Source organism: Vipera berus (genome assembly GCF_964194415.1).
Source record: "Vipera berus genome assembly, chromosome: 17".
Classification (NCBI taxonomy): domain Eukaryota; kingdom Metazoa; phylum Chordata; class Lepidosauria; order Squamata; family Viperidae; genus Vipera; species Vipera berus.
In genome coordinates, this window is record NC_138220.1 from 5,267,259 (window position 1) to 5,292,634 (window position 25,376).

Consider the following 25,376-nt stretch of genomic DNA (forward strand, 5'->3'; position numbering starts at 1 on the left):
TAGCTTGAAATTTCCGGATTCAGATTTATTTATTTATTAAAAAATTCATTTCAATAGTTAAGTATAAACAGTGTTTCCTGGACTCGTACTAGAGCAAAGCTGAAAGGCTATTCTGTGGGAATTTACATATATATATGCATGTATGTATGTATGCATGCATGTAAACAGAAAAGCCCTTATTCTGTGTGTTGTTCAAATATAGTTTAATGCAATCGATGTTGAAATAATGAATCCCAGTGGAGAATTAATTTATTAAATGTATTCATTTGTTCTCAGTTGGACAGTCATTATTCAGAGTTCAAGATTTAAGTGTTAAATATAATACAATGCCTGTTCACATCACTCTAATCACTGCCTAATCAGTTCTATGGATAAAGCCAGATCTACAAGTTTACAATCTAAGTGTTGTTGGAAGCTCTGTTTAAACCAGAGTTAGAAAATATTTGGCAATTCCTGAGATAAATTTTTTATGGTTATAGACAGCAGCAGCAGCAACAAATTAGCAATGCAAATTATTTAGCTCACACTATATATGCGAGCAGATTTGGTGTTAATATGCAAAACATTTGCAAGTTGCTCCAGAAAGTTTTCAAATCATCCAAGTCCGACCAAATGTCACTGACCTTCCAAGCTATTTAATCAAAAAGAAATGGGTTTCTATTAAAAATGCACACATCTATAAAAAGTGCCGTGTTTACACATCAAAAAGATATGAAATATAAACTGACAATTCCCTTTCATTAAAGAAAGAACCGGCACCATCACATTTCTCTGATAAGCTTTATGCATTTTTAATTACACTGTTGGCACTTTCTATAGACAGACAGACATTCCTGGTTTGATACACCAAATACAGTATTAGTGAATTTAGGCAGCAATGAAGTCAAACCTGAGTCCCAGAGGTCTCTTTAGCAATTCAACTAGCCTAGCATTCAAAGCCTGGCCAGGCTGGAAAAATGGAATTCTACACCAGTATGATCTAGGCTCATTTAAGTTTGAATTTATCCTTCTGCGTTGCCCTCACTGCTGATCTGCCCTCAAGCTTAACCATCAAAAAGACATGCATAAGATTGGCCAACGCCGATCTGTGAAATTCAACACCGTTAGCCACATCAATCCTCCACAAGACTAAGTGCTGAATATGCCAAGGAAGGAGTGTTTAATGTTTCTACCACACAGGGATTGGGGTCACTATAAAAAAAAGGGGGGGTTGAGAGTGTCTGTGAATCTTCACCAAAAACAGCGCCACTATTCAACAATGGATCGATCCATTACTTGTTCAAGATCTCTGCGGTAGGCCAGCCTAGAATGCCAAAAGCACCAGATAGCTCAGTGGCACAGGACCTGCTTCCTATGCGGTGTCGGCCTCTGCGGTGACAGGAAAAGCATGTGACCCAGAGACTGCCAAAAAAAAAAAAACCCACGTCCCTTTTGGAGGATGGAACCTGTGTTCCACCACAGCCAAGGAGGAATCTGGAGCAGAAATGATGGGGAGACAAAACTCCCAAGGGAAAAAAAGATGGTGGAGCCGGGATTTCTTCAAACCGTGCAAACGACGCAGTGGTGCCGGCGAAGAAGGGGTTGCCAGATTTCAGGTCCAAGGCAGAGGGCTCAACGCTCACCGACCCACACCAGAATGCTCTGAGGGTGCGTGGGAAGGTTTGGTTTTGATCGTTCACTAGGAGAAGCAGCTGGAATAAGCATAAAGGCTGCTTTCGATGGACACAAGCGTGTCTCGCTAGCTCCCTCCTCAACGCTAAGATATGGAAGTGGAAGGCGGCATTCGGAAAGCGTTCTCTCTGTGATCTGCGCTCCCAGCTTGTGTGTGTGTGTGTGTGTGTGTGTGTGTGTGTGTTATCCTAGAGTCACTCGGTTTGAAGGCTAATCTGCCTGGCAATCCGACCGCAGCCCTGCCCGCTGGCTGGCTGTTCTCCAATCCGCCCGCTCCCGATTTGGCAGTTGCCGCTGGGAGGGGAGCTGGGTTGCTTCACGCTAACCTATCAGGAAGGGAGGGGGAACACCCGCAGTGGTGCCGACGGGATCAACGCCCAGCGAGAGAAAAGAACCCGTGAAAAGCTGCTGGGGGTGGTCAGTAAGGAATTAAGTGTGTGGCTTGTTGGTGGGGAGGGGGTGGAAGAGAGATTTCAGGAGCCGCTTAACGTCTGAGAAAGGCGGGCGCCCTTGTTCAATGTGCCCTCCTGATCTCTGCCCGGCCTTTCCAAGAAGGCAGCTCTTTCCCAACCGCCGGCACAGAGAGCAAACAGGGCAGAAGAGGGTAGAGGGAGCCTAAAGGTCCTGCTATACAAAGACACACAGGAGGCTTTCCTGGAAAGTTCTCTAAAGGGCTGGCTGCTTGCATAATCAATACGTAATAAATCAAAGTCTTGCTTTCTAACCAGCATTAAAGCAGGACGCTTCTCCCAGAACAATCCCTTGGTGCTGCCAAGGGAGCCCCAGAGCTGGTCTATGCATTAAGCGCTACACCTCCAGTTTCCACGCATGACCTTCCATGTTCCAAGGAGCTTCAATCTGTTTCTTCTTAATGGCTTAGTCACAGTGGCCAAATTCCTCAGGGTGGGCTAAAATAGTTCTTCAGGGCTGTGCCTGATGTAAGCGTGACACTTTTATACCTCTGGAGCAGACCATGGGAGCCAGAGGGTCAAGGCCCCAATGCGAGCGAGCGAGCGAGCGAGCGAGCCTTCCTTCCTTCCTTCCTTCCTGCCTGCCTGCCTTCCTGCCTGCCTTCCTGCCTGCCTGCCTTCCTCCCTCCCTCCCACATAGGAAAATAATTCTGGCTGTTGTAACATCATTTAACCAGATGTGAATAGATATTTTAATGTTGCTCACACCAAAAGCATCCCTGCCACTTTCCTCCTAGTCTATGGGAAGGGGACAAGAAATACTTTGTGCCTTCCTGTGTCAGACAAAGAGGTCATTATAAACGAGGGGAAAATTCAAATGCACGTGATGTTCAGACCAGGAGATGGTAAGTCTAGCAGAGTTAGATGCACGGCTGGCAGGCCTAAAAGAGCTGCTGGCTTTAGGAGACCTCAATATTAATTTTCAGTTCCACGTCCATCCACAGATTATTAATCAGGCCCCCGCCATCTTCGGGCAATGGCAGTAAGCGCCTTCTTCCACGGCTCCCCAATTGTTCTGAAAGGGGACGCTACGTAGAGCAGCCATTTTGCACAGTTGGGTGCTATTGTCTGGTAGTGATCCAAGTGCCAAAAAGGCTAGGGTGAGGATTTTATTCTCATAACACTAAAGCGGGGAAATGCTTCGGAAAGAAGGGCCAATCATACGCTTTGGTCCTCGGTGGTACGTCGTTCCCCAGAGACTGTCTGGTCCTTCATTCCAAACTGATGCTTAATAGGTTTAAGTAGTACTTGTGGAGGAGGATGAAGCAAAAGCAAGTATTTCTTTTAGCTTTTTCAGTGGAGGTACTGAAAACAAAGGTGGCAGCTGCAAAAGGCAATTCCCATTCACCCTGAGGTGGGCCCAGCATCTGCTGCGGATTCACACTGCACTCAAGAGAAGTCTGTAACATTGGCAGGTCAAAGGCAAACATTCAGTTCTCCACACTGTGGATTGAATTCCACAGACAAGGGCCTTTGAAAGCAGCTGCTTCAGAATTAGGAAACCCAAGCTCAGTTGCTACTTTCAAGGCCTCGGTTGGTCAACCTGGTTGCCCCACAAACTGCAATGACCAGGAAACCACTTTTTTTTTTTAAAACTCCTCAAACACAAACAAACACACATTCAGAACCATGAATTTACAATGCCTTTGTGCGTTAAAGCAGCGGGCCCCGAATCTTTTGGGCACCAGGGACTAGTTCTGTGGAGAGAGGCTTTCTTCACGGACCAGAGGGGGAGGCGGTTTCGCGTGCTGCCTGGATCCAGCCCATCCCACCCTTGCATACTAGATTACAACTTCTATGAGCCCCTAACCATCAGGCCTATCGGTTGGAGCTGAGAAAGCTGCGGTTCTGAACTGGAGCCTACCAAATGGCTTTAGCTAAGTTTCATGGACTCTCTACTACCGGTAGACGTACCCAGATTCACACAAGCTAGCTAAGACTCCTGGAGCTAGTAAACATAAAAACGTTGAGGAACTCCTTATCCAAAGCCAGAATCTTAGTACGACGATTAGAAACAAAATCTCACTCAACTCGCTGGAACTTTTCTCTGTGACTTACTTGGGAAAGATTATGCCTTTCGATGCATACCTTTCTGAGGTAGCCGAGCCACTCGCAAAACAGGTAACACATAGGACAACGCCTAATCAAGTATGATGAAGCTGGCTGGCGATGAGGAAGACCCAAAGTCTCAGGTGACTGTGAAACCTATTAGAATGGGTCCGGTAACTTATTTCCCAACTATTAATGTTATAATGAGAGTTGTGAGTAAATGATCTCGAGATGAAAAACAAGCAAAGACAGATGCCGTGAAAATAAAGAAATGAGCATGGCAGGATTACGCAGGGTAAAAAAAAACTGCCGGGAAGAGCTGCCATCGGGGGTGAGAATTCAGAAATAGGCCGTTGAATTCGGACCAGAGCCGTTCTCGTGGAGCCGTTCTGAAGAAGGAAGGAAATACCTCAGATGACATTTTACTAGCTAGCAGCAGCTTTCTAGGTTCGAGCGAGCTGTGGCTTTTATCTTTTCCGCAGCGATATTTATAGAACGCTATCAGAGCACAAAGTATCCCATGCGCTGTGAAACATGTTCTTCCATGCAGGAAAATCCACGAGGTAGGTAGGCCCTGACGACTTTTGCTTCACAGGTGCAAATCCGACTGTGCGACAGGCCTCCAAAGTCCATGCTTTTTAAGTGCCCCGTGACCCAAAGGGCTATTCACGGGAGAGAAGCCAACGAAGCCGATTCCCCTGGCCGTAATTATGCAACAGTGGAAGCCAGAAATTATCAGCCTGAAGGGAGCAAACCAAACCAAAGGCAAAACCGAGGAGCCAAGGGCGGAGGGGCCAGAATTGAGCCACTAGGGATGGCTGGAGAAGTCAAATGGGAGTGGTATTTGTGCTGGGAGGGATATTTTTGCTCCTTCGCAGCGAGCTGAAGGAATGAGCTGGACGCTGATGGGAGGGCGATCTGGAGGCTTTCTAGCTGTCAAAAAGAGCAGAGCAATTCTACTCTCAACCAGCTGGAGTGGCTGCAGCCCTGCTGCCAACACTTTCAAGGAGAAACAAAGGAGTGGTGGGTAAAGTTTAAAAGGAAAAGCTGCAATAACGTGACGAAGCAAACTTTAATGTCAAGCCCAATTATTCTGCCACATGGGGATTTGGGGTTCATGCTGGGAAGGAAAGCCTGCTTTCTCTGCAGCCACCTTTCCCATCTGCACTAAATCCTTCTCTTGTTATTTACGCAACAGTGCATGCACCCTGACACAGAAGGGCGCTGGGAAAGGAACGCAGCACTTTTTTAAACAAGACAGCTATGGGTAAAACACAGGCCCATCCGGTCCGTGACGATTTTGAGTGACCGTGAAAAAAACAAACCACAGCCTGCTTATCAAAGAGAATGGTAAATGCTTTGAACTGGGCACGCCAGGGACTGGAAGAGACACATGTGCCAGGGGGTACACGGGTTGTATCAGCTCAGCCAGGTTCAGCTTGCAAAAAGGAAGAACTGGTGCGCTGCGTAGCCATGAAATGAAACGGATTGGAAATAAAACAGGACCTTTGCAATAAAGCTTTTTTCCTAGGAAAGATACCAAGTGCTACATAAATGGTATTTAACTCCATCACGTCAAGGCCCCCAAATCAGAGCAATGATCAAGGACAAAGGAACTGCCTTGGAAGCCCACCTTACTCTGGCAGTGCCTATTATTTTATTGACTCCATTGGTTAAAAAAAAAGGGGGGGGCACAGAGAAAGCAACACCAACTTACTTGTTCTGCTTAAAAGTGACTGCTGTTTTCCTCTAATTAATCAAGAGGGCATTTGGCATTTATGCACAGGACAAACATTGCTATATTTAGCCACCCTTCCTTGCAAGCTGCTGTACATCTCCTCCAAGAGTAGCAAATACTTTCGGTGTTTCAGTTTTCAATTTTTACAATAATTCGGACACAATTAGAATTGCGTGAGGCTCTCACAACGAATCATTTCCTCAGATTTCTATCAAAAAAAAAAAGGACCATCTAAGAGGTTTCTGATTCCTGGAATGTTTTTCACAGAAACTCAACAAAATAAAAGCAAGCAGAAAGACCAATGTGGATGAATTAAATGGGGAGTCTATTTTTAAACATACAGTGAATTAATATGGATTGGGAAAAGATAAAAATGCACCTGATGCACTGCATCATTTTAAGAGCTTAAAAGACAGGGTTTTTTTAATTATTATTTTAAGAGCTACATGTCAACTTCTCTTTCATCTTCACAAACATGACCCCTTATCATTGGTTACTGGAAGTTTCTGAGGGCTGCAGAACTTCCCCCCTCCACACCAAATACTCTGTATATTAATGTGCACTATCTTTCCTAACAAGTTTCCAAAACAAGGATAACCCAAATTATCACATCGTATTCTAAACAGCAGTTACTTATATGTTAAAGGTCATCTTAGAAGTCTCCTTCATTGATCATTCCACTGATTAAAAGAGTTGTACAATTCAAGTGTTTGTGTATTTTCTCGTGACTCTTGCTGATTCTCCAAAGGGCAGGCACCCTACTTGGAACAATCAATTTTTCACATACCAATATAAGCCGTTTCAAACCGTATTTTCTTTAGAATTTCAACATGTATAAACAACGTGGTTCTTTCTACTGATAGGACCCTTAACTAGCATGCCACGTCACGTGTTGCGACCCTTTTTTTTTTTTTGCATTGCCGGAGCTGAGGTGGGCGTGGCCTCCGTATGATGCAACCGGCCGGCCCAGTTTGACACCCTTGTCCTAGAATGACTGAAATTGACACTGAGGCTAAATAGTGAGGTTGCCTCTATTTACATTCATAATCTTTAACACGTTAGACAGCCATAGGTAGCTTTTAGGTTGATTTCCTTGTAAGGCTGCTGTTCACGCTGCTTGCTCTTGGCAAAGTCTTTGTCCTATTCCCAGGCGGGGGAGGGGTGGGAATTTTTTATTTTTTAAAATTTGGCCAGAGACCAGTTAAAACTAAAAATGGGACTTTCCTCCCCTTCAAACTTCTCTTCTAGCAATTAAAATGTGCCCGTTACAGAGAACTGCAGTAGTCTTCTGTTGGTATACACACCCTGCAGCCATGCAATGCAATTGTTGTGCAACCTGTCCCCTCCCCCACCCGGGGTCATACAAAGAAAGGGCCGCCCCTGTTGCGCACAGGCAGCACTCAGAGGCATCTCTTGCCAACCACAACAGAACTCTTGAGAGATAGTCGGAAGGCTGGCAACCCAAATGATCAATGGAAAATATACTGAACGGTTGGACCAAACACTGGCCAGATAAAACCGGCTTTTTAAATCCAACCAAGCTCTTGGGCTTACGTGAAAACTGGCACATTGTAAAAAAAATGAAAACCAGAACCTTCCGTCTTCCTGACTCATCTCTAAGCAACAGCACCATGGCAACTTTCTCCAGCATTAGAAACCCTTTTGTGGAAACAGGGTGGTAGGGACAGGAGCCGGCCGTGCTGGAATGGCAGTTTTAATTTCCATTCCATTTCCTCCCAACAGTCGGGGCACAGAAGCCCTTTAAATCCCGGGACAAACCAGCAGCCCCCCCCCCCAACCCAACCGCACAATTCTCCTGATTCTTAATCCGCCAAGAGTCACCGCTGTTGCCCTTTCCCCCAAAAGGAAAGTTGAGGCAACTCCTCCGGTTTTACATAAGCACAACAACCACAATGTGCATGATCTTATTTTCCCCGACTGGAGCAAATTACATCTTTGTTGCGCCCATATTTAAACTTGCGCATGTTTTGTTTTCTTTTTCCCCCCAATTTTTTCATGCACCGCTCTGTTTCCTATCATTTGGTACAAGGCCGTTCTTGCAGATGTGAGAATGGAGAGTATTTGCCGCCCCCCCCCGCGCTTGGAAATGTGATGTCCCTTGTGCTTCGGTTACAACTGCTCTTTTCCCAGGAATCTCCTTCTGCACATTGTGAGGAAAGCTCTGCAGCCAAGGTGGCGGCAGCTAGACGAAATCTCTTGTTACGCAGCTCTTGTGATGCTGCTTGCTGCTGCTTCACAAAGGCCCCCCCCCACCTCCCCTATATGCAGCTTGAGATCGTCTCTATTCCTTTCGACATAAACTGGGACCCGGCCGCCATTTTAGAAAGGCATTCATACAAGCCAGCACTGCGCTAAACCCTCTGAGGAGCACATTGCCCTCTCCTCTCCAGCAAAGGGAGGATCAAGGAACAGCTTCATTTTTAAAAAAGCTGGGCTGCCAAAGGATGAATCAGGCTCTGATGTTGCCAATCGCGAGACAGTGTGTGTGTGTGTGTGTGTCTGTGTGTGTACACGCGCGCCTTCCTCAAACACCTATTCAAACAGACAAACAAAAAAACAACGCCAAGGAAAACTGGACCACCTCGACTCCCACAGCAAGATGTATTTTGCATATGGGAACTCCCAACACTTTAAAACTGTTTCCCCATCTACTAAATAAACAAGATCAGGATAAAAAAAAATCACTTCTGATTTTGTAGCCTGCCCGCCCCAACTCTGAATTATCGAGGGAGGGGGAGGAGTAGTGGAAAGCATCTAACGTAACACTAAAGGACATCTTTGGCACAAAATGAAAATGTATCCTGACCGTCAACAAAGATTCCATTTAAGAATACAGGGTAATTTAACTCTTTCCCTAGATTCATCAGTCAAGCTGTTCCCCCATGAGGTAACCAAGCAAGTCTATTTTTCCCATGATGACTCATTAGGTACGCTCCATAATCTTCCTAAACAGTAGGAAGAAAATTACAAGAAAACTTGCAATCCTCTTAAGTCTTTCACTGAAAATAACTTCAGTTGACCCACATAGGGGGCAAGAATAATGCATGTCAGTTTTCCTTCACAATGCCATAACAGGCAAGACCAGAAATCATTATTTAAGACTGATGTTTCTGCAACTGTTATCTAAAATGCATCCATCACCACACAAAAGCCATCCCACGAATGCAGGCCGGTGCTCTCAGGCTGCGCAAATTTTGTCCAAAACGTTTCTCAACTGGGTGGAATTTAAAACGCAAACATTTTCACAGCCAGAAAAGAATATTATCACGAATGCAAATAATAGAGGACTAAAACTACAAGTCGGAATTAGCCAATCAGGAAATGTTCCACAGCAGTAGAACAAAAGAAGTTGGATTTTTTTTAAAAAAAGGGGGGGGGAGAAGAGGGATTTCGGGTTTTCTAGTCAAAGTTGTGCCTAAATATCCACGTTCCGGTTATTTCTTTCATAATTCCTTCAGAAGATGATTACACAAAGAACCTCAAAATAAACGAGCCAGCTCGTGTGAAAAATTCCAAGCCGTCAGTAGTCCAGGATCGGAGTGCGGAAAGAAAAAAAAAAGGAAAAAAAAAAAAACCACGCAGCCCCGCTTAGAGTAAAAGTGGTTTCCATCACAACACGGCTCTTTGAAAATCCCAGTGGGTGACATGAAGGAAGGAAGGAAGGAAGGAAGGAAGGAAGGAAGGAAGGAAGGAAGGGCAAAATGACTCTTCCCATTAAGCCTGGGTCCTAAGAAGGAAGGAAGGAAGGAAGGAAGGAAGGAAGGAAGGAAGGAAGGAAGGAAGGAAGGAAGGAAGGAAGGAAGGAAGGAAGGAAGGACCAGGGGTGCAGCAGCATCTTCTCCTTCTCGGCAAAGCAGGCTCTAGACCCCCGAAGAAGACTGCACGCCACCTCCTCCTTTAGGTTAAGTTTTTTTTCCCTCCACACTTCCAAAATTGCTTTGATTTGCTTTGATTTGTGCTTAGATTGTAAGCCGCCCTTGAGTCTTCGGAGAAGGGCGGGATATAAATGGGATTAAAATGAAAAAAATTAAAATTAAAACGCCCAATGCAGAAATGAGTCCACAACCACCGGGCCTTTCTCAAGAACAAAGCAGCAGCAGCAGCAGCATCCCTTGCGTTGTTTTTTTTTTTTTGGGGGGGGGGAGAGGCTTCTCCAGAGCTGAAAGAGGTGCAAGTCGAGAGGCTTCCTGCAGCGGGGGGGGGGGGTCCGCCTGATGCTCCTGGATGACAGGTTGGTCGGTGGTGCCCAGCTTCGTCTTCTAGCCGGGCTGCCGAGAGGCCCCCCCCCTCTTCATAAATATACGCCGGGCCTCCATCGGGCTCCCCAGGCCCTTCCGCACGCAGCGCCCGCCCCTCCCCCCCGAGGCCCTTCTTCTTGACCCGGCGCGACGAGGCCCGGAGGGACCGGCATGGTGGCCCCAAGGGACCCCCCCCAACCCAGCCTTAGGGCAAAAATCACGGCTTCCCTCCGCAGGCCCGGCCTTCCCCTTCCCCGGAGCAAAGGCCTTCCCGCCCGCCCCCCCGACGACGACGACGACAAAGCCCCCCCCGGCGGCCCCGCTCACCGCTTGAAGTGCTCGATGATCTTCTCCTCGCGGACGTTCTCCGGCAGGTTGCCCACCCAGAGGTGCCTGGTCTCCCGGACCATGATGCTGCCCCCGGGAGACGGGGGGTCCTGGCGCCGCCCGCCCGCCGCCGCCGCCGCCTCGGCTCGGCTCAGCGCCGCGAGGGGGAGCCGCCGCGTCTCCGCCGCCGCCGCGCTCTGCTGCCGCCGCCGCCGCCGCCGCCTCCCTCCGCGGCGCCGGTGGGGGACACCATCCCACCGGGCCCCGCCGCCGCCGTCGCCGCCGCCACTCCCGCGCCACTTGGCCCCGCCGCCGCGCCGCCGCCGCCGCTTATCGCCGCCGGCTCTCCGGATGCTGCTGCTGCTGCGGGCGGCGATGCCGGTGATAGTGAAGGGGACGCCGCCGGCGCCGCCGCCTCCTCGACCGTCGTGCGCGCGTCCTGCTCGGCGGCGGCGCTGTGGCTGCTTCAGCCCAATTTCTCCTCAGCAGGAGCCGCAGCAGCAGCAGCAGCGCCGCGCGCGGCGTCGCTCTTGTCGCCCGCTCGCACGGCGCCTGCGCGCTCGGCCGCCGCCGTAGCCAATCCGGAGCCCGGCGCCCGCCTCGCGGCCCAGGGGCGCGCCGCCTATTGGGCGGCGGCAAGCGCGCGTCGGACGGCGGGAAAGGGCGGGGGAGGCGAAGGGGGGAAGAGCGCGCGCAAGCGCTCTGGAGGCTTCTTTTTCTTCCAGGGGGAAACAGGAGAGATTGCTCCAAGCGGGCGGGGTGGGAACGGAGGGGGGGGAGGAGCGGTGAGAGAATCCTCCGTAGGCCTCTCTGGCGGCGAAACGCGCACGCGCAAGCACGCGCTTGCCGGGCGGAAAGGGGGAGGCTTTTCGTCTGCGCGTGCGCCGTGTGGCATGGCCGCCGCTTCTCATTAGCGTCAATGTCGCGGGGAGGGGGGGGGGTTCGGTGGGTGCAATTTACAAGTTCTGCACACTCGCGCGCATCCCGTCTGTAGCGACGTACTCGCGTATCCGGGACCCGCGTCCTCCGTGATTATTCTGGGAACTGAGCTCCGGCCCCCTTTCAGCCCCTCCCGAGCTCAGCCGGCGCTCACTACAACTCCCATTCTCCGCAGCCCAGGGCTTCCCGAGTCTCCTGTTCCTCCAGGATTCTTGATTCTCGCTTCGGTTGACCGCAAGGCCTGGCGGGCGCAGTGAAAGCCCGGCCGACCTCTTGCCCGGAGGTGGGAGCGGGGAACCGAAGGAGCACAAAAATGTGACCGGGAAGGGCCGCGGCCCGCCGGCCGTTCTCTACCCCGCGGCCCGGGGAAAGGCCGCCCCGCCCTCGTGCTCGGGACGAGCGCCATTTTGTCGCGCCTGCCTGGCCGGGCGGCCATTTTGTGACGCCGGGGCGCCGCGCCTGCCTTTCCTCGCGCGTCCAGCAGGGGCGCTGTACCCTTTGGGGGGGTCGCCCCCAGTCAAAGGAAGGGGGGCTCCGGACCGTCCGGTTGACCTCCGCAAGCCCTTCCCCACCCGCCCAGCTGGGTGCCGGCTTCGCCAGCCTCCCCCAGGATCGCGTTTCGGGGGAGCCCCGCCCCGAAACGGACGTTCCGTAGATTTCGGAATGAGGCTTCGGTGCTGGGTGGTTTTTTGTTTTTTTTTTTAAAAAGCTTTATTTTCTTTGATTTTTAATTGCACCCCGCATTCCCCAGCGAGTCTCCAGGGCGGCTCCGTGCACGTATGTAGCCGGTCAAGCATCGTTGGCAACCCCTTTTTTATTTTTATTTTTTTATTTTAATTCCATTTATATCCCGCCCTTCTCCAAAGACTCAGGGCGGCTTACAAGCTTAGCAGAGCTCTTGGCCAGGAATCCCGTGTCCTGCTCGGAGACTTGTCGGGACTGTCCGGAAAACACGCGTGGGGATTCGGAAACACTCCCCCCCCCAATCGGCTCCCGGACAGGCCCTGAAATGGCCTTAATGTCCATGGCGATGGGATTCTCAACCATCCACTTCATGGTGGTCCCAAAAGTGCGGGAGGAGGGGGAGGTGTCTTCCAACTTGGCCCTTGGATGACTTGTGGACTTCAACTCCCAGAATTCCTCAGCCAGCATTCTGGGAGTTGAAGTCCACAAGTCATCCAAGGGCCAAGTTGGAAGACACCCACCCCCCTGCAAAAGTGCTTTTCCAAAAGGCGGCTGGATTTATTTATTTAGGATTATTATTCACCCACCACCCCAGGAAACATTTCGCTTCTTGGATGTGCGAAGCGAAACGTTTCCAAGGAGGTGGGGAAAAAAATAAAACGAAGGAAGTCCAGTCGCCCTTTTAAAAGCACCTTTGGGGCAAATGGGTTTAAAGCAGGGGTCTTCAAACTTGGCCCTTTTGTGACTTGTGGACTTCAACTCCCAGAATTCCTCAGCCAGCATGCCTGGCTGAGGAATTCTGGGAGTTGAAGTCCACAAGTCATAAAAGGGCCAAGTTTGAAGACCCCTGGTTTAAAGCAACCAACCGCTCTGTGTCTGCCGGCTCCTGGGCGGTTTATGACAAAGGGTGCAGGTCATGGGGCCTTTTGTCGGAGGGGGGGGAGAGGCTGCCCACCCCCCCCACCCCCGAGTCTCAAGGAAGGGCCTCCTAGGACACAAGCATCCGAGGGAGCTGCTCCAGAGCTGTGGCCTCGGAGAGCACTTAGCCAGGGGCAGCACAAGGGGAGCAATCGGCAAGATGCCTCCCCTCACGTGGGGAGGGGGGGGGAGACAGCCGGCAAAAATGGGGAGCCAACTTGGGGGACCCCTCTCCCTCCGTCGGCACGCTTAGCTCTTGGCCTTGCTGGCCAGAACTGACAAAAGCAAAGGGAAAAAGGCTGAAGGCTTAAGCGTTTGCCCAAGAATCAAAAGCTGCCCCCCCCCCCGCTCCAATGTGTGAGCTTCCGTACACTTCCCAAGAACTTCCTTTCTGTCCTTCAAGGCGGGGGGGGGGGAGGGGGGAAGAGCCCCACCTGCCCACTCCCCGGTATTTTAAGCTTTGCTTGGCTAACAGCTGCCACATCTTTCGGACTTGCAAGGCGGGCCAGAGCTGGGCTGCCCCCTAGTGAAGGAGATGGGTACTAAAGGGAGAAGTCCGCTGAACTTCTGCTGCCTTCTGCTCAGGCTTTTTCTCTGATCTGGCTGCTGGGCTTGACCCAAAGAAGGGGCTTCTTTGGGGCACAGAGGGCAGGGTTAGGGCCTGCCGGATTACAGCGCCCTCAGCTCCCTCCGTTCGTAGCAGCCGAACGGCCCAAAACGCAATGGAGTTGCCGCCCTGGTAATTTGCAAGCACGGAGTTGCTCCCTCTCCTGGACCGCTGTGTTGGCTCAGGTCAGGCGCTCCTCAGAAGCCAGGCTGCCACCTGCCCCCCACCCTGAGGCAGAGCTTGGGGGAAGCGGGGAGGGCCAGCCAGCTGTCAAACACAGCTGGACTACAAAGCACCCTGACCCTGTCCCCTCCTTGCCTGGGAAAGCAGCTTTCCTGCAGGCTGAATCCCGGCCGGCGCCTCCATCAACAAGGAGAGCAGAGCACCCTCCCTAGCCGGCAGACGTAAGCAGAGGGCTGTGGGGTGGGTGGGGAGAGTCTTTGGTCTGGTGGAAGGGTGCCAAGTCCAATTCACAAGGAGAGAGTTGCTCCCGGTCCCTTGGCCCACTCCCCAAGGAAGAATTAACATCACAGACAGAACAAGGGGAGGGGGCAGCCGGAGCAACGGGCTAGCCCTCCTGGGCCCACTTCCAAGAGCCGTCAGCATCCGTCTCCTGAGCAGGAGGGCCCCGGGTCTGCCAGACGTAGCAGGCTCGGCAAAGGAGGCGGCTGCCAAGCGGGTAACACCCGTCCTCTGTGGGCTCCAGGGACAGCAAGACCTGACACTTCTAGGGGTCAAAAGAAACGAGCGTTAGGGCTGCTTCCTCGACTCCCCCTCGGGGCTTGCTTGCTTGCTTTCAAACCCTCATCCCCTTTGCCAACAACCGCTGCGGGGTAAAGGTGGGGGGAGGGCAGAGGTCCGGGGGGGGGGCACACTTTCCCATTGTGTAAGGCCTCCCTCCACAACGAGGAGTGGGAAAAAGGGAGTTTTCCGGAGGGAGAAAACTGACTCGGTTTATAGATTCCTTGCAAAAGAGAGGTCACGTGACGATGCTGGCTTCTTTTCCCCCCTTCCCCCCCCCCCCGGGCATCCTTCCAACGCAGTCCTCCAAGGCCCCTCCCTGCTTAGCCAAGTCCCCCAGACCCACCTCGCACCGATAGCAATCCTCGTGGAAGCTTCTCCCCAGGCACTCGATCTTGTATGCGTCCCTCCCGTCCCGCGGGATAATGGGCTCCTCGCAGACTCCGCAGAGAGGAGCAAACCTCCTGGAAGGCAGGCAGGCAGCTCAGCCAGGGCTGCAGCCCCCATTTAATTCTCCTGCTTTTCGCCCCTGCTTTCCTCCCGTGCAGAGCATCCTCTCCCACCCCGCCGCAAGGTGGAGAAGCTACGGTGCCGTACCTGTAAAAATCCGGAAGGCAAAGAGCCTGGTGGTTGTCGTCCACGGCAAAGGCGTCGCTGCCAATCTGGCGGCTGCAGGCCACGCAGGTGAAGCACCCTGGGTGGTATCCCTTCCCCAGAGCCCACACAATCTCGTGGAGGATGACGGCTTGGCAGGCGTCGCATTTCTCCAGAGTCTTCTGGGGTGGGCAGAGGCGAGTCCCAGAAAGGCAAGAGGCAGGCATGATCTTGGGAGCCTCTCGGATCTAAAGCATCTCCTCTTCCTCCCTCCCCCCATCTGTGCCAGGGGTAGGCATCCTTGGCTCTTTTATTCCTGCTGGCTCAGGAATTCTGGGAGTTGAAGTCCACCAGTCATGAAGAGCCCATAATTCCCCCATGCTGGCTCAGGAATTCTGGGAGTTGAAGTCCACCAGTCATGAAGAACCCATAATTCCCCCATGCTGGCTCAGAAATTCTGGGAGTTGAAGTCCACCAGTCACGAAGGGGCCATAGTTCCCCCCACACTGGCTCAGGAATTCTGGGAGTTGAAGTCCACCAGTCACGAAGGGGCCATAGTTCCCCCATGCTGGCTGAGGAATTCTGGGAGTTGAAGTCCATGAGTCATAAAAGAGCCAAGGTTGCCTACCCTGGCCTAGGCCTTACCTGATAGCAGGCCGTGCACAATGGCCGTCCCTCTTTCTGGTAGTAACTCTGCCCTGCAAGGCTGCTGTGACACGTCCGGCAAGTGAAGCATTTGACATGGTACTGCTTCCTCATCGCCTCGAGAGCAAGAGCATCGGGCGAAATGCCCTTGTGACAGAAAGCGCAAATATCTGGGGAAGGAATGAAGCGTACCAAGAGAGGGTGGATCGCCCGGTCAGCCGGGGTCAAGTCGCTTCCCCGGGACAAGGAGCCAGAGACCTCTCAGTGGGGACAGGAAGCAGCTCCTCACCTGGCGCTGCGGCCTCCTCTTGTGCCTGTCCATCTGTCCAGCCGAGAGAAGAGACCGGCCGAGGCTCTTCCACTTCAGAAGCCTGGAAAACAGAAAAGAACAAGCCGAGTTAAGCGCTTTGGATAGCCAAGTGGGTTTCCCAGCCTGCCAAAGGAGGTTCCTGTAGCAACTTAGCTCTTTTAATTAAAGATTCCTTCCCCTTCCAAGAGTCGGGGGTTTTTTTGAAGCTGCAGTGTGTGCGTGCGTGCTCCTTCAGCCTCCCTAAATTGCCTCCAGGCCAGTTCTTCTCCCTCTTTCATTTAAAAAAAAGCAGGCAAAGCATCTCTGGATGGCGTGATTAAAAGGGAAGGTTCCTGGTGAAGGATCCCGGCTATTGCCGGGTGTCCCATTATATTATATTAAAAGTTTACGGCTACCATTGAAGCCTGCCTTTTAATTCTGCTCCCTGCCCAGCTGCCCGATTCTCTTGCTCCTCCACGAGGAAAAGCCCAAAGATTGCGAAAAGAGGATTACCTGCAGGGAGGAGGGAGGGGCGGCAGCCCCCTTCTGCAAATCGGGGCCCAGGGTCTCCACCGGCAGGGCGGCAGGCTGCACGGACCTCAGGACCGCTTCCACAGACTGAGGAGGGTCCAGAGGAGGCGCCCGCGGGGCAGAGGGAACTGCAGGAGGGAAGGAGCTGATTCAAGCCAGCCATTTCTTCAGCCAGACCCCCTGGGGGGGTCCATGGGGGGGCTCCAAGGCAGGGAATCCCCACACCTGAGGCTTCCCACTTCTGCTCCAGCTCTGGGCTGGGACCCCATTGTGGGGGGGGGGCAAAGGACGGCAGGGCCCTCACCTGCACCTGGAGTGCTGCTGGGCCCCCTCCCCTCTTTGCGAGGGGCTAGCTTCTGGGTGGGAAGGACCTTGGCAGGACCCCCGCAGCCCCCCCTCCGGGGTGGCGCCAGGATGACGAAGATGGAGGAGACCATGCGCTGCTTCTCCGCCTTGTCCGACAGCATCTCCGCCTGAAGAGAAAGGGGGGACGATGGCAGGCTGGGAGGCAACCTCCAAAGGGGGCTTTCCCTCCAAGCCCACCCACTCCCAGCCCCCCCCCGCCACCCCACCCATCCCAGCAGAGAAAGCCACAAAAGGCCTCGGGGTGTGTGTGTGTGTGTGTGTGTGTGTGTGTGTGTGTGTGTGTGTGTCAAGGGAAACATAAACGTTGCCCCCCCCCCAAAAAAAGCCCCCACAGCCCTCGCTGACTCCCCGTTTTCTTCTGGGTCCCGAGCTTTTTGGGTGGGGGGGCTCGTCTCCTCCGAGAGGAGAGGCTCTCAAAAGGGCAGGGAGACACACACACACACACACACACACACACACACACACACACACACACACACACACCCGTGGAGAACAAGCGGCGCAAAGCGCCCCACGCAGGAAACTTTAGGTCCCCGCGTGTCGGCCGCTCCCGTCCGTTTCCTTCCTTCCTTCCCCCTCCCCGCTCGGCTCCCGGCAGAAAAGGCCAAGCGGGGCTTTCGGGGGCGGGGTGGGGGGGTCCACAGCCCAGGCGGGAGGGGGGGGCTCTGCCAGGCAGCCCCTCCGGAGCGCTGCCCTCCCGGGCTTTCCGCCCTTCTTCCAAGCGGGGAAGCGTGTGTGGGGGGGGGGGCTTCCCCTGCAAGGGCTGCCCGGAGCATCTCGTCCCACCGAAGCGGCGACCGAGACGGGGAAAAGAGAGAGGAAGAGGAGGAGGAGGAGGCGGGCGGGCGAAGCGCCCTCGAACCTCACCTGGAAGCGGCAGCCGATGCGAGCGAGCGGGCGGCTGCTTCTCCCTCCGGCCGTCGCTCGCTCGAGTCTCACCTTCGCCCGCCCGGGCCTGGCGGGGGTCGAGCAGCCGCGCCCCGCCCCGCCGCCGCCGTTGTGGCCGTAAAAGGCGAGGGGCGTCTGCGGAAAGCGCCGCTTTCTCGTACCTGCCCCGGCCTTCCCGCCGCGCCCCCCCCCCGGCCCTCCCCCTGGAACTGCAACTCGCCGCGCCCTCCCTCCCCCTTGCGGGAAGGTCCCCCACTCCGCAGAACACACACACACGCACACACACACACACACGCAGCTGAGTCGGCCCACCCAGCATCCCCCCCCCCGACCTAGGGCGGGAGGCAACAAGTCCCATCATCCTGGACCTCGAGAGAGGCCCGGGAAGGAGGGCTGTGGGCTGGGGGGGCAACAAGTCCCATCATCCTGGACCTCGAGAGAGGCCCGGGAAGGAGGGCTGTGGGCTGGGGGGGCAACAAGTCCCATCATCCTGGACCTCGAGAGAGGCCCGGGAAGGAGGGCTGTGGGCTGGGGGGGCAACAAGTCCCATCATCCTGGACCTCCAGAGAGGCCCGGGAAGGAGGGCTGTGGGCTGGGGGGGCAAGAAGTCCCATCATCCTGGACCTCCAGAGAGGCCCGGGAAGGAGGGCTGTGGGCTGGGGGGGGCAACAAGTCCCATCATCCTGGACCTCGAGAGAGGCCCGGGAAGGAGGGCTGTGGGCTGGGGGGGCAACAAGTCCCATCATCCTGGACCTCGAGAGAGGCCCGGGAAGGAGGGCTGTTGGCTGGGAGGGTCCCTGGCTCAGCAGGGGACCGAACCCCACCCCCTTCCCCACCTTGGGGGAGACCTCTGGCATCCTTCCCCCCCCACCCCCCACCCCGCCGCTTCCTTTGAGAGACTGGTAGGGTGCCACCTGGGTCTCCCAGGCCCCAATAAAACTTCGGGCGGGCCATTCGATCTGAGGAGCCCCCTCCCCACCCCTAGAAGCCCCCCCCCCCGGTCAGAAAAATGTAAAGGGGAACCTGGATCTGCCAAGGACCCAACTGGAGCAAACGACTCAGCCCAGTCGCTTCCTGGTTTACAAGACCATAAAGGGCGGGAGGGAGCCGGTCAAAAGTCCCCGGGGATGGGGATGGCCCCTTGGAAAGAAGCGTGGGGATGGGGGGGGTCGGCTGCTGCCCCTCCCGTCCGCTTACCTCTCTCCCAAGGGCAGCCTTTTGGTCACGCAAGCCATAGGCCCCCCCAATAGTCGCTCGGGTCCCGCCGCTTCTGCCGGCTGGGCCCCAGTTGTGCCCAGATGACGCAGGGCGTCGCTGTCCTGGGTGAGAGTGTGTGGACCTGATGCTCGCCCATCCTCTGCTTGGTTGTCCGGTCCCCCCCCCCCCGCCAACCGGCCAGGGACACCCCAACTGAAGCGGGCAGCTCAGCTCAGGTTGTCTTTTGCACCGACAAGGCTGAACAGCGGGGGAAATGAGCATCTAGCAGAGCCCGTCTCAAGAGGGGAGAGCAGAAGAGGAGGGGCCCCGGGCAGTGTGTGTGTGTGTGTGTGTGTGTGTGTGTGTGTGTGTGAGAGAGAGAGAGAGAGAGAGAGAGAGAGGGCAGTGCCTGAGGACTCCCCCAAGGCTGCTCTGGAGGCAGGACCCCGCAGTTCAGTCTTCCGACTCTTCCTAGCTCAGCCTGACATGAGCCCTGATGGCTTCTTCAGCCACCAAAAAGGCAGGCAGCTTTCCCAGCCTCGCCCCCCCCACACACACACACCCATTCCACCCTTAGCCCCCTGCAGGTGAGGTCTGACCCTGCAGACTGGCAAAAGCCACCAAAATTGGCTCGAGACTGCCACCTGCTGGACCCACCAGCAGGGAGATGCACGTCCTTCGGCAGATTGGATGGGCTTGCGAGACAATCGGACACACCGCTGGGGTCAGAGGTTACCCGTGGGGCAAAGGAAACCGGTCCCTTTACCTATGTGCAATCTTTGGGGGCCATGCCCGCCCCCACCCCACCCCTCCTCTGGCACTGGAGGAGGGGGAGGGGACATTCCCCTGGTCCTCTCCTCCTGGAAGAACAGAAGCCACAGGGACCTCCAACAGAAGCCAGATTTTTTTTTTTGGTGTGTGTGTGTGTGTGTGTGTTTCTGGAAAGCAGTGACAGTGGGAGCCCTGTGTCCCTTTTGAGGCTCGCACGTTATTCATCGCTAGGAGCAAACACTGCAGGGCTGGAGGGCTGAAAGGCAGCCCTCCCCCCAAACAGTCAAGTCGTTCCGGGGAGCAACGGCACCCAGGGCCAGAAGCCGGCTAGCTGCCGCTAGATGCCAGCGGGCGCCGAGCAGAAGCCGCAGGAGGGGAGGAGCCTTCAAGGCGAGGGGCTTTGGCGTGTCCGGGGAAGAGCAGCCCCTTCCCTTTAAAAGGACTCTGATGGACCCAACTACTGACCGACTCTCTTTTATCCTTCTCTTTCTAATTGCCACATTCTCTCCCTCCCTCCCTCCCCTAGGGCAGAAGCCCCCAACCTTTTGGGCACCGGGGACCCCCGGTTCCGTGGAGAGAGTTTTTTCCCCACGGACCGGAAAGTGCGTGATTTTGTGTGCTGCCTGCATCCCGCGGATGGGGTTTTGTTCCTTTGTGCGGCCCAGTACCGGTCCACGGACCAGGGGTTGGGGACCCCAGCTCTAGGGAACAATGGAAAGGCCCCCCCCAAGCAGAAACTGACCTTTCTAGAGCTAGAGCAGCAGAAGGCAAGCAAACGTGCCCGCGAGAGAGTTTCCACAAAGCCCTGGGAAAGCCAGGCCTTCTTGCTTTCTTGCCTCAGCAGGGTTGGGGTTAGACTAGAAGACCTTCACGGTCCCATCCGACTCTTTTGTTATTCTGGGGGAAACAGACCCAGGCAGAAGCGGATGGAAAGAGCCCGTCCAGATTAAAAAAAATTAAAAAATCACCGACCAAGAAAACGCACAAGTCAGGCCAGGATTCCCGCTCCGGGAAAACAATCAATCAAGACCTTCTGTTGCCAAAGGAGCCCCCCCCCCACCCCCAAGGCATCAAAGCATTCCCACCCGCCTGCCACTCAGGCTCCAGACTCTGCAAGACTTCATTAATTCCCTTCACGGGGAAAGATATTCCGATGCTGCTGAGTTCAGAGGTGCTGGTGAAGCCGTACAGAGGCCTGGAGTGGGAGGAAAGGGGACGGGGCGGGGGGGGGAGAAACGTGGTGGGCCTTGCAATTCAGCGGGAGGGTGGGGGGCTTAGGTACAGTAAGCCTGTTTATTGGACAGATGGACAGAGCATGGAAGAGCCTTGGTGGAGCAGTGGGCGAATGCCTCCTTAAGTAACACCAGCTGCCTGCAATTAGTGCAGGTTCGAGTCCCACCAGGCTCAAGGTTGACTCAGCCTTCCATCCTTCCGAGGTAGGTAAAATGAGGACCCAGATTGTTGGGGGCAATTAAGCTGACTTTGTAATAATGCCGCTTGGGGGGGGCGAAAGCCCTAATAATAAGCAGGCATATACATAGAATGAAGGCGATTGCTAAGCACGTTGATTTGTGCTTCTTAGATTGTAAGCCGCCCTAAGTCTTCGGAGAAGGGCGGGATATAAATGGAATTTTTAAAAAAAGAAATAAGATGGACGCCAAAACCTTTCTGAGCCTGGCACCCGGGAAGTGCTTCACGTGGCAGGTATAGCTGCGCGCCCATCACCTTGGTGAGGACTCTTTGAGTGGGCGGAGGGTGTGTGTGTGTGGGGGGGGGGGGAAAGAAAGGGCTTAAGCCCAGTGTCAGCCAGCCAGGAAAAGCACCACAAATGCTTGGAGCGCAGGAAAAAGTGGAATAGCCAACACCTTACAAGGCACGGGATAAGCCCCACGTTCTCCCAAAACCCACTGTGGGCTGGTGAAGGAAAGAGCCGTGGGGCCGTCTTCCCATTGTGTGTGTGTGTGTATGGTGGTGGTGGGGGCGTGGGGGGAGAAGCCCTTCCAGATCCCAGCCCCCCCCCCCCCGTGACGGGGTACGCTCCACAAGGCTCCCTTTCAAAGGAGGATCCCTCCGAAGAGATTCTGCAAAACTCACTGTGGCTGAAGAGGGCCGGTTGCATCAGGAGAGTGGAAAACTGGCGTGGAAACTGACCGGAGGCGGGGCGGCGGTGGGGGGGGGGCGGGGAAGAAAAGGGAAAAAAAAACCAATTTCTCTCGCTGTCCCCTTTTTATTTACATCCTACGTTTGCGTGTGTGACCAACCACCGCCGCATCCTCCTGAAAACACGTGGCCGCTAAAAAGGCCGACTCTCGTCCTTTCTGCTAGACCAGAGGAAATTTAACCGGCCTTCGCATTTCCCTTTTAGCAAAGCCTTGATGACCACCGACTCAAATAAAACCGACTTCCATCACTTCCCCCCCCACACACACACACTGGGGAAAACCTTAAAAGCCTTAGCCAGGAGAATGAGAGAGCGAAAACGGGCGAGGTTAGGAGCCGGGGATGAAGGCCCACCTGTCTGTGGGTGGAGGGGGGGGGGGGAAATAGGACGCTGGAATCCACAATGCCACAAAGCAGGTGGCAGCCTTCCCCACAGGGGGCAGGGGGCTCATCTGACCCACAGACTCCCCTGGGTCAGCCCAGGCTCAGCTCCTTTCGTCCTTTCCTCCCCCGGGGCAATGGCAGCAGGCAGGTCTCCGGTGCCTCCCCTTGGCCGGAATGGACCCCCACCCCACCCCTTGCCACCCACTGACCAAAGGCTCTCCCAGCCTAGCTCAGCCCGCTTCGGCCTCTGCAGAGGGAACGGCTGAAGGGGGCAGCACCGTCCCGGCACCAAGAGGGAACCCACAAACCCTTTGGCACCAAAGCCGGGGGGGGGGGGGGCAGAAGGAGCTGGGCTTGCGGCCTGCCTGGCCTACAGTCTCTAGGCTGGGCCCTTCCTGAGGGCTTCTCCTTTTTTTTTTCAGGACGTGGCCTCTGTTGCTGCTGCCAGGCATCTGGAGGGGTCTTGCCGCTGGCCGTGAGGTGGACCGGACGCAGATGCCGAGAGAGAGGAGTGCTCATCCTGAAACGGAAAGCGGCGGAAAATATAGGGAAGGGCCGGCAGAGGAGGCCTCTTGCCTATGTCGGTCAGAACCTCCAGATTTTGGGCTGGAGGGGGAGGAGAGAGAGCAACACCCCCCCCCCCGCTTGCTGAGCTCACGAGGACCCCACAACCATGGACTGCTCACACCTTGAGCCCCATTTAAAGGGAAATTCCCAGATGCGAGCAGAGATGCAGCTGAGACGTTGGGCTGCTTTTGTCCGAGAGTCCGGCCTCCTCCTCCTCCTCCTCCCCCCCTCCTCCCTCTTCCTCCTCCTCCCCCTCTTCCTCCTCCTCCTCTTCCTCCTCCTCCCCCTCCTCCTCCTCCTCTTCCTCCTCCTCCTCCCTCTTCCTCCTCCTCCCCCTCTTCCTCCTCCTCCTCCCCCTCCTCTTCCTCCCCCCTCTTCCTCCTCCTCCCCCTCTTCCTCCTCCCCCTCCTCCCCCTCTTCCTCCTCCCTCTTCCTCTTCCTCTCCCCTCCTCCTCCTCCTCTTCCTCCTCCTCCCGCCTCTTCCTCCTCCCTCTTCCTCCTCCTCCTCCCCCCCTCCTCCTCCTCCTCTTCCTCCTCCTCCCCCCTCTTCCTCTTCCTCCTCCTCCTCCCCCTCTTCCTCCTCCCCCTCCTCCCCCTCTTCCTCCTCTTCCTCCCCCCTCCTCCTCCTCTTCCTCCTCCTCTTCCTCCTCCTCCCCCCTCTTCCTCCTCCCTCTTCCTCCTCTTCCTCCCCCCTCCTCCTCCTCCTCCTCTTCCTCCCCCCTCCCCCCTCTTCCTCCTCCCCCCTCCTCCTCCTCCCCCTCCTCCTCCCCCCTCCTCCTCCTCTTCCTCCTCCTCCTCACCTGCTTTCTGCACACCTCCAGCATGGATCCGGTCCGGGCCAGGCACCAGCTCTCCCCTGCCAGCGAGATGAGGATGTCCACGATGTCCCTCCACTGGCCCACCGTCATCAGCAGCACCGTGAGGCCTCCCATCCTGACAAAGGCGGTCTGGAAAGCCATCGACTGGCTGGGGTTCTGGTGCTGCTCCTCTGTCGGTCAAGCAACCGGAAGGAAGTGGGTCAGCCGGAGGAGCTGGGCGCTGCCTTCCACGTTGGGGGTGGGGGGGTGAGAGATTGGCCACTGCTATCCCCGGGGCCAGAGTCGGTGTTCCCCAAACCAGAAGCCACTCACCCTGCATGTAGATGACCAGAAGGGTGTAGCAGATGGTCAGTGGTGTCCAGAACCGGATCGCCTCCGAGGTGGAGAGGAAATCCCGGTTGATCAGAGCTACGGCTGCCAGGTCGGCCACCCCGAAGGTCACCCGGAGGGCGTGGCAGAGCATCCGGGGGATGCCGTGCCAGGTGGTGAGGAGGAAGAGGCACCCTCCGCAGTAGCGCTCCTTGCAGTGCAGCTCGTACAGGGCGGAGACGTGCCAGGCCAGGCGCCAGACGTAGTGGGTCAGGAGCAGGGCCAGCCCCACGGCCAGGAGGAGGTTCCAGGTGCGATGGGGCGCTCCTTCCTGCAGGTAGCCCAGGCTGCAGGAGATGCCGCAGCCCAGCGAGTATTGGCAGAGCAGGTAGAGCTGGCTGCTGAGGGCCCCCTTCAGAACGAGAAGCGGGTACAAGCCTCCTTTGGTACACGGAAGCCTAGATGGCCACCCGCCTGCCCCAAAAGACCTCTGGCCAGCACACCCAGTAAAAGGACCCCTTGAAACCACGCCGTGATGAAACTGGCACCTGTCGCAGTGACGCCCCCTTCACCGGCTCCACCCGCGTCCCGGAAGCCACCCGCCACGATCCGCAGAAGCTGCTCGTAAAGCAGAGGCCAGGGCACAGCTGGCACCCGTCCCTCCGAGGCGGCGCCAGCAAAGGCCCCTGGAGCGTACACAGCGCAGGGGGACTTTGGGCCCAGCCGATGGGGAGAGACACAAAGGCACTGTGGGGAGTGTGGCTGGTGAAGCCTGAGTTTGTCCCCCCCCCATTCCAATGGTGGTGGTGGGGAAACGAAAGCAAGGGAGCCATTGGCCGCCTCCTGGCAGAAACCAAGGGACGGGGTAGAGGCGTTAACTCTCCTGAGCAGGAATTCGGTGCCCATCGAGTGGCTCTGAAGCCGGCATTGGCACCACTATTTCTCTGGCCACCTTTGCCCCCCCACCACCACTCTGACCTGCCGGGTTTCTGCCCACTCCCCCCAGCCCCCCCCCCCCCGATGCAGAAGCAGGAAGGAGACGGGCCACCTTGTTCAGGGAGAGGATGGTGGACACCGCCCGGAGGGAGAACTCCAAGACGATCAGGGCGGCTACCCGGTGCCCCACCAGGGTGAAGATGGCCGTCAGCACCACGAGATGGAGCTGGTCCAGGAGGGGCCGCTGCCGCCGGAGGGCCTCCTTCTCCTTCTGCCTGTCGGGGTCACTGAGAGGAGGAAGGGGAAAAGCCAGGTGGGGCAGCCTGGAGGAGTGTGCCCCTCCCCTGCCCGGCCTCCATGGCTCAGGCCAAAGGTTGGCCATCAGCCGTGGGAGCTACCCCGGGTGGTGGAGGGCTGCATCCAGTTGCAGAATGGGGCCTTAGGGACCAGGAGACCCCCTTCTTTTTTTTCCCCCAGCCCTACCAGCAGGCACTCACTTCAGGCACTGGATGTAGAGG

General features: G+C 55.5%; 3 protein-coding genes across 9 annotated transcripts in view; all 3 read right to left on the reverse strand.

Annotated features, from left to right (window-relative positions):
• SPEN (spen family transcriptional repressor) overlaps window positions 1–10,738 on the reverse strand; it is a 49,706-nt gene extending 38,968 nt beyond the window's left edge. For 3 of the 4 annotated variants that reach the window (XM_081341369.1, XM_081341368.1, XM_081341367.1), the window contains exon 1: window positions 10,515–10,738. In XM_081341369.1, coding sequence (XP_081197495.1) covers window positions 10,515–10,597 — 83 coding nt within the window. In that variant the 5' untranslated portion in view covers window positions 10,598–10,738. Of the gene's footprint in view, window positions 1–1,622; window positions 1,708–10,514 lie in introns of those variants that run through there. The other variant, XM_081341370.1, reaches the window with a different exon arrangement.
• Window positions 10,739–11,669: 931 nt separating this feature from the next.
• FBLIM1 (filamin binding LIM protein 1) lies at window positions 11,670–17,807 on the reverse strand. Of its 4 annotated transcripts, XM_081341197.1 has the most exons (8): window positions 17,696–17,772; window positions 16,767–16,935; window positions 16,445–16,590; window positions 15,932–16,013; window positions 15,643–15,812; window positions 15,001–15,179; window positions 14,750–14,867; window positions 11,670–14,389 (listed from the first exon to the last, which is right to left on the reverse strand). In XM_081341197.1, exons 2-8 carry the CDS (start codon window positions 16,927–16,929, stop codon window positions 14,231–14,233), a joined length of 1,017 nt encoding a protein of 338 aa, XP_081197323.1. In that variant the 5' UTR covers window positions 16,930–16,935; window positions 17,696–17,772; the 3' UTR covers window positions 11,670–14,230. The 4 variants fall into 4 exon arrangements, with proteins under 4 accessions (XP_081197323.1, XP_081197321.1, XP_081197322.1 ...); XM_081341195.1 differs by having other exon boundaries at window positions 14,750–15,179; window positions 17,768–17,807; XM_081341196.1 differs by having other exon boundaries at window positions 14,750–15,176.
• Window positions 17,808–21,885: 4,078 nt separating this feature from the next.
• Window positions 21,886–25,376, reverse strand: part of TMEM82 (transmembrane protein 82) — a 5,271-nt gene continuing 1,780 nt past the window's right edge. The window contains exons 2-6 of the mRNA XM_081341193.1: window positions 25,356–25,376; window positions 24,971–25,145; window positions 23,926–24,334; window positions 23,596–23,783; window positions 21,886–22,748 (exon numbers count right to left, since the gene is read on the reverse strand). The exon at window positions 25,356–25,376 is cut by the window's right edge and continues 52 nt beyond it. Coding sequence (XP_081197319.1) covers window positions 22,647–22,748; window positions 23,596–23,783; window positions 23,926–24,334; window positions 24,971–25,145; window positions 25,356–25,376 — 895 coding nt within the window. The 3' untranslated portion in view covers window positions 21,886–22,646. The remainder of the gene's footprint in view (window positions 22,749–23,595; window positions 23,784–23,925; window positions 24,335–24,970; window positions 25,146–25,355) is intronic.

Excerpts from the sequence above, each read along its gene's own strand:
- FBLIM1 (XM_081341195.1), bottom strand. The coding sequence starts at position 16,929 with ATGCTGTCGGACAAGGCGGAGAAGCAGCGCATGGTCTCCTCCATCTTC. Across the intron at positions 16,591-16,766 it reads CAGCAGCACTCCAGGTGCAG|TTCCCTCTGCCCCGCGGGCG; the intron begins GTGAGGGCCCTG and ends TCCCTCCTGCAG. Across the intron at positions 16,014-16,444 it reads CCCCTCCCTCCTCCCTGCAG|GCTTCTGAAGTGGAAGAGCC; the intron begins GTAATCCTCTTT and ends TCTGTTTTCCAG.